This window comes from Oculina patagonica, chromosome 2 (genome assembly GCF_052425735.1).
Source record: "Oculina patagonica isolate OP01 chromosome 2, crgOcupat, whole genome shotgun sequence".
NCBI lineage: Eukaryota > Metazoa > Cnidaria > Anthozoa > Scleractinia > Oculinidae > Oculina > Oculina patagonica.
In genome coordinates this window covers 32366306-32373997 of record NC_135759.1, presented here as the reverse complement: position 1 = coordinate 32373997, position 7692 = coordinate 32366306, and the positions used below count along the sequence as shown (strand labels likewise).

At 37.8% G+C, this 7692-nt stretch overlaps 1 protein-coding gene across 1 annotated transcript; it reads right to left on the bottom strand.

Moving 5' to 3' along the window:
- Positions 1–1287: 1287 nt before the first annotated feature.
- Positions 1288–5844, bottom strand: LOC144644200 (hatching enzyme 1.2-like). Its single transcript, XM_078503627.1, has 6 exons — positions 5471–5844; positions 4748–4924; positions 3992–4139; positions 2940–3043; positions 1834–1905; positions 1288–1574 (listed from the first exon to the last, which is right to left on the bottom strand). Exons 1-6 carry the CDS (start codon positions 5556–5558, stop codon positions 1345–1347), a joined length of 819 nt encoding a protein of 272 aa, XP_078359753.1. The 5' UTR covers positions 5559–5844; the 3' UTR covers positions 1288–1344.
- Between the last annotated feature and the right edge of the window lie 1848 nt (positions 5845–7692).

Below are 7692 nucleotides of genomic sequence, written 5' to 3'. Positions count from 1 at the left end.
GTGCTTTAAGATGGCCAAATAGGCTAAAAATCGAAGAAGTATCAACCCTCTCCTGGCATCTACAGGCCTTGTACAGGCACTACATGGCATGGGAAGCTTCTCTTTCATGTTTTCTTCTCCGCTTTACACCAGCTTTTACACCAGCTTTTACACCAGTAAATTAATAATGCTTTGATGGTAACCATGGAAAAAGTATTGTTTACGCATCATATTTTAAGCAAAAGCTAGATAAATATTCAAAGAAATTTAGAACGAGCGAGTTTGAAGAATCTAAGGGGTCTAGTAAGTAGTTTTGCCCTTCCTTAGGGATACTACAATGCAACTACACAAGGTAGCAACTGTGTGATGTTGAGCTCGCATGTTGTTGCACATTCTCGTCCCCATAGCCCTTTCGTTTCTCTTAGCCGGCTTGGCACGAGAAAACGGAGGGCTCTGGGGACATAGGATTTTTGAATTAATTCGAATTTTTTTGATTGGCTGTTTGGAACAAAGAATTCCTAAACGGAAGTCGAAAACGTAACGACTCTCTCATACATTCTTTTGAAACGTCGTGACGGCATACATGAAGACCGGAAGTCCTAGAATCTAGGACTGGAAATCCTGTGTCCCCAGAGCCCTTTGTTTCCTCGTGCCAAGGCCCAGCCGGCTAAGAGAAACGAAAGGGCTATGGGGACGAGAATGGTTGTTGCATTGCAGTATCCCTAAGGAAGGGCGAAACTGCTTACCAGGCCCCTTGATTCTTCAAACTCGCTCATACCGAATTTCGTTGCATATTCATCCAGTTTTTGACACACATGTATTATGTTACTGAATGATTATTCTCGCCTTAGGTGGTAAATTGTATTTTATTGTCATCAGTGTAAATATGACATCGTATTTACACCCCCATTTACACTGATGAAGGGTCTATCTCCGAAACGCATGATTGCTTGAGAGCTAATATCTCTGTGGGATTCGTTGTGCAATTCTGTGAACTACAAAACATTGGGCTTTGTCTTAGCTTGTTAGTTAATTCTTCCCTCCAAATGACTTTCCGTTCTCATGCAACTTGCACATGAAAACAGCATCATCAGCCACCCCAGCCTCAGTTCATCTAAGCCGTAAACATGGGCAAGTTCAATGAGTTCAATTTATACAGACTTCTTGTACGGTTTTCAATACCTGTAATTCAAAGGATTTGCATACATTGTTTTGCTTCGTGGCCTGTCTGCTTATTAAAATAAACGTCATGCTTAACCTCTCTAATAGGAAAAATATTGACCTACATCAAAAATACACACAGACCGGTACGTTTTTATTATACTTCATTTATTGTGTTTATTTTCTTGTTTAATCGATTGACAGTTACTGCTTTTGTGGACAGTTATAATACAAGTTTGCTTGCTTCACGTCCAGTTCACTGAGATGCCATTTGAATCCAATGGAAACTCCTGATTTCTTTGGTCGAATTGTTGTCAGCCATGGCCACTTGGCCAGCGCCCTCTTGTCATAGTGCATGATAGAATCGTAATCATACGGGACATTGAGGCTGTCCACTTGACTTCGACTATACTTCTTGAAGTTATATTTTTGATCTAGAAGAAAAAGTATGGTTTACTAACAGCTTTAAACAGAGGGTCTGGGCGAGGTTAGCATGTGACATGCAAGTAGTCAAATTTAAGCTGTCGACCCGATATTTTAGCGGAAATATTTTTTCTCAACCTCAACTACCTTACTGGCAACTGAACGGCAAAATGTTAAAAGACAACAGAAGGGCTACCCAAAGTTAAAATAAGAGCTTCCCTTTCCAGACAGGTTATGGAGCAGTGGTTCTGACTTTGTACAATACTGTACCTTCTTTAATATTGTCCCAGATAATATCCACGTAATCATCTCGATCGGGACGCGACTGTTCATGGTGAAATCCTTCAAAAAAAAATGGAATGGAAAGGAAAACTTTGTGAGTGGCCAGTTAGATTTCACTGGTTAATTGTCCTCTAACCTATCATTTTTTCTTCCATTTTTTACATAATTTGTATTAATTTACCTTGGACGAACAACGTGGTAAGGAGTAACGCCCCTAATTTTAAAGGCATTTGTCCCAGTCGGAATGTTATGGTTAGTTACAAAATTTCAAATTATAAGCATGACTTGAAAAAGAGACATACAGGGTTAGATTTATAGAAAAAAAATGGCAAATTTCTATCATTGTTGCACTTAAGTTTGTAACTGAAAGTCAGTGGATTTCGGATCGATCGGTCCAGTTTCATGACCAGTCATAGGCTGTCGGCAGGGGGGTAGGGGAGGGGGGTATCCTGTGATGGACTAGCATCCAATCGAGAGACTTGTGGTTTCATGCTATAGAAACTGGACACAACTTTGTGGACCAATTCGGCCCGGGAGTGTCTTAACATTACGTGGAGAAGATATATTTACTCTATGTGACCTCTAATACCAATAACTTAATTTATGGCGAATTTACAAAAATGTTTTGAAAGGTTGTCCTGGGCACCTGATCAAATCATAGGGTGATTTCTTTCGTCTTTATTATCTTCTTTTTACTTATGTCGTTCATTGACTCGCTGAATTAAAATGACAGAAATTTAAGACCACAATGCAAAGATTTATGCTTGACGGTATTTGTCATTGTTACTCAACTAAACAGTTGAAAGGGCCAAAAACCAATCAGACTGCTTTATTGCTGAACCAATCTTTTCTAAGTATTGGACCAGGTTAGGTTTTTAAAGCTCTTTGTCAAATATAAAGTCATGTGATAGGTTATGGGACCGTAATGGGAGAATATCGGCCCTCAGTCTTCTCTGTACGGACCTTGCTGCGCTCAATCCGCACTGCCAATTATAACACCAATACTCTTCCAGGACGGCGGTCGTGCTTGATTAAAGAGATATATCCAGGGGATATATGTACCGGATTTGAAAGTATACCAGCGTTTTATTTACCTAGTGCATGTCCAATCTCGTGCTGTGCAACGCCTGGCCACCAGCAAAAAAATCCAAGAGAGATCCGCTGCTTACCACCAATTCTACCAACGTACGAATAACATCTGAAAAGGAAACGTCCCAAAACAAAATGAACCAAATATCGGGAACATTCACTTTCTTGTTTTTGTTGACTTCTGATAACGCAGATGGTTGAGACGGCAATTAAACTGTAAGCATCGGAGGCGAGTGTTTTCACGTGTAACACTCACGAGGGTCAAAACTCTATAAAAGCTTTTGTTAGCGATAACTAGTATGTTTTCAAAAAAGTCACGAGAAGCCATTCAGAATACGCCTCGGATTTTCTTTATGTTAAATGAAAACAAGCTTGCTAAAATATTCAGGTTATAGTACGTAATACTGTATGCTTGCCTGAGTGAGTCAGTTGAGGCTTAATGTATAGTAGGCAATTGCAAAAAGGGTCCGTATAAACCGGTCGTATATACCGAACCATGTATTTTTATTATACTGTATGGTTTAAGTAATTAAATTACAGAAATCTCTAATACATGCAAATTAAATTTGTAAATGCAGGTTTTTCAAAATAATGATCTCGAATCGCAAGCCATGATTTCAATACAGTAATTAGAAGGCGAAAACCAAGAACTGCCATTTTTTCAAGTTGTTAATGTTGCAGGGTCAAAATCGCCAATTTTCGCGATTAGCCGACATTCCTTCCTCTGCCACCCTGATTCTGTTTAATAAATGTCGCAAGAAAACCGCTTATTTACTAAAAAGTAGGCTTAACAAGCGAAACAAAGTTGCAAATACGACAAGAATAAGCAGCACAACAGAAAATTTGTAATTAGAAAATTTGTAATTTGTAATCGTAAAGATTTGTAATTGTAAAGAATAGGGCATGGAGTTCCCAGTGTTGTGGTCTGGTCTTTGCCCGTTGTACTCAGCTTACTGTGAAATGCTCGGAGATATTAGCTGTATAAGATACTCAATTCCCAGGGTAAATAAAAGTGATGTAGTGATGTATATAATTCTTCTTTAAACTCTCTACTTACCCTTTACCGCGAAAAAATTCCACGTAATCTGTTTCATTTGTTCGAGGAACAAACTTAACGCAAGTTTTCTCCTCCCACTCTTTAATTGCACGATCTATTGCCATCTCTGTCATTCCCTTTAATCCAACAGCGTTAAGAACCTTATTTTCTGCAAATTCAGTAAATGAATATTTTAAAAGTAATGCAGACAAATATCCAATAGTAACAAAATGCTTTGAATTTTCATAGTAACAATCTTACCTGAAATCTAATCTGAACTACTCAACTCTAATTTAATCTAATCTAATCTAATCTAATCTAATCTAGTCTAATCTAATCTAACTCTACTCTACTCGAATCTTATGTAAACTAATGTAATCTAATAAAAGTAAATAAATAGATCGTGTATATTTTACGAGAGTAGCACTTAATAGGCTTGCGACTAACAAACCTGTGGCCCTCGGATTAAGATCGAATAAGAATTTAGAAGTGTTGTTTTTTTGTTTTTTGCTTTTTTTTGTGGAAGGGGGAAAACCCGGAAAACCCGGAGAAAAACCCTCGGAGCAAGGACGAGAACCAACAACAAACTCAACCCATATATGACATCGGGTCCGAGAATCGAGCTCGGGCCACATTGGTTGGAGGCGAGCGCCAGCTCTCACCACTGCGCTATCCCTGCTCCCACAAAATCCACTAATCCAATCCAATCCAATCTAATTAAATCTAATCCAATTAGCTGAGCTGTTAGTCCTAAAATGGTTAAGAATAAAATCATACTAGCACTCGCATCCAGTGTATATGGAACAATTCCACCGGGCCATTTTGATCTCTTGAAATTAGACAATCCAAACACGTGATCTGAGCCGGTTCCTTGGAAGTCCTCTCCCGTGAGAATGTGAACTATCTCATCTTCAGACAGCATCATGTCACCATCGAAGAGCTCAAAGTGATTTCCTAAGAAATGAATTGGATTTCTCTTGATTAGATTTACTGTTATCCGCCATATGCCCTCGTGCGTTGCAGACGGCTGTTAGAATGGCGGAATGAAACCCTTTGCCTTAAATATTCACCACCTGAAATTGAAAGATGAACAAATCTAACGATATTTCTGCCTCCAAGCCTCGTGTTTTGTTTTATTGGGTGTATTAACCTTTCGTCGGCGATTTTAAATCCAACAGAAATTAAACTTTTTTCCACTTGTGGTGCCGGTATTTCTCTTGAGATTGATGCTTAATAGAAACTTTACGTTGTATTCTTCTCAATGTACCCTGTTATCATGCAATTTGTGCTGTTTGCCTTTGTCACCAATTCACTTTTACTTCTAGGGCGAAAAAGACCAAAACTAAAACTATACAGTGATACAAATAAGCTCTCGTTATTTTGTTGTTGTTGTTGCTTTAATGCATTGCTTTGCCCTTTAATAGTTGCAAAAAAACAACATCTAATTAGGCTAAATTATCGTATTCTTTTTTACAAGATACTCCAGTTAATGAATCATACCTCGTGGATGATCATTGTTAGAAGTTGCTGCAGATGGGGACGCTTGAAAAATCGAGAGGAGAAATATCAGGGAACAAAATACCACCATGTTGGTTTCCCACTCGGTTCGATCTTTGTTAGATAACTCATTAGCTTGCCATCCCACCTTCTGTTTCGAAGTGTTTTTATTTTACTTTCAAACTAGTTTTCAATGCACATAAAAAAGTTTACAATAACCACAATGTAAATGACACACCTGTTTGATTGTTCAAATAATTTATTGTAAAGATAGCTTTTATAGCTTTTGAAAAAGTACCTTTGAAACATCAAGCAAAATCTTTTTTTCTAATCACAAAGGCGAAAAGGGACAATATGCGTCCTAACACACCTTTTCTGAATTAAATTAGAAGATATATCTTTATTGATATCAACGTAAACAACTCATTTGATTTCAGTTAAAAATTGTGATCAATGCAGTATATAACGAAAACTAATTCTCAGTTTGGTAATAGTAGTAACTAACATAATGAAACATAGGCACGCTAAGCGTGCAGGAGTTATTTTTTCAATTTATGGGGTGGCTTGGGGTGAAACTGGGTGATTGTCCTGTTGGGATGGTTTATGCCATGGGTTGAGCCATTTGTGTATGGCGGCCCACGGAGTCACTTTTTTGCACAAAATTTGCTTGCAAACAAAATAACTTTTACGTGCATTTTGATACATCAGAACTGTTTTATTCAATACGTAAATTTTCGTCATTTAATTGAAAAACAAAAACTAATTCAATTATCAAAATGTCACAAAATGGCACGTTCTTATTCTGTTTAAGCGGTTATTTTGTTGCTAGCTTTGTAGCAACCGTAACGTGTTACTTTTGTTTGTTACGGAATACTTTTGGATTTTTGCCAAACACTGAAACATGATATTGTTGTTTTTCTCACTTTTGTAACATGAGACCTTTGTTTTTTAAAAACGAACGTAACACGATACCCTTGTTTTTCTCGAAAAAGCCACGTTTCCATACAGACATTGAACGAAAAGTACTATAATAAACGAAGTAATAAACGCATCAAATCAAAAACCACTTTCTTCGGGAAAGTTCTTTAAAGCGCAGTATACCTGGAGTCTTTGTTTCCTGTCAGAACTGTTCAACAAAGATTTTCTTTCATTTACAACCTAAATTCTATTCAACAAACAAGAACTAATTGAGATATCAAACTGTCACGGAATGGCACGCTCTTATTCTGTTTTTGCTATCGATTGTAGTTGCTTTTAACAGCAAAGTTAATACTTGTACCGGTTCATTAAATATTTGAACGAGATGTTTTACAGTTGATTTCAGTTTACTTTGGCCGCCCGCTTTGCGAAGTTTGTTGGGAAATTGGAAACTTTGTTATGAAGTTGCCAATTACGTTGCGAGTTTGCGAATCAAATTGCGAACTTCGATAAGTTCCCAACTTCGGCCCGACTGAACTTTCGAAGTTTTGGTAGTTGAGGAGAAACAAGACATGTTGCTCGAAAGTCATGGCGATTTCTGAACTCGAAGATTTTAGAGCTTGTCAAGGAAAGTTGAAGTAGCTTGAAGTGCAAGACAACGTTTCGCATCAGCGATCACGCAAGTGATTTGGCGATAAATAAATTTTATGCAGGTAGAAATTTGGTCAAATTTTAACTTTTTTGTATGAAAACACATATTTAACGATTTCTGCGAGGCATAATCTTCACTGTCTTCAATTTCAAGTCTTCCTGCGTTTGTAAACCGGATGAAACTGGATGGTTTATTGATTTTAATCGAAGCCGACGCGACGCGACAGACTAATTTGTTCGAGACAACATGTTTACGGCTCGCTGAACATAAAAGTTTTTTATTTTTATGACATTTGTTTCCAACAGTTTAGCGTAGCAAAGCCCTTTTTGATAACATAATTATAGAAGGTTTTATTAATTTCGGGCCGAAGTTGGGAACTTTGTATCGAAGCTCACAATTTGATTCACAAACTCGCAACCTATTTGGCAACTTCATAACAAACTTTCCAATTTCCCAACGAACTTCGCAAAGCGGACGGCAAAAGTAATGACAACATTATTCTTCAAATCTGCTTTGTGCAAATGTTATATGTTTTTTTTACTACGGTCAGGAAAGCTAGCCTCTCCAAACGTACGCTCGAATAAGACGAATAACAAGTTATTGTTGGGCCTTTTGCTCACGGCGTGTGCGTTGTAAGCAGGCGGGCGTTACGAAA

Excerpts from the sequence above, each read along its gene's own strand:
- LOC144644200 (XM_078503627.1), bottom strand. The coding sequence starts at position 5,558 with ATGGTGGTATTTTGTTCCCTGATATTTCTCCTCTCGATTTTTCAAGCG. Across the intron at positions 3,044-3,991 it reads GAATTTTTTCGCGGTAAAGG|ATGTTATTCGTACGTTGGTA; the intron begins GTAAGTAGAGAG and ends TTTCCTTTTCAG. Across the intron at positions 1,906-2,939 it reads CGAGATTGGACATGCACTAG|GATTTCACCATGAACAGTCG; the intron begins GTAAATAAAACG and ends TTTTTTTTGAAG.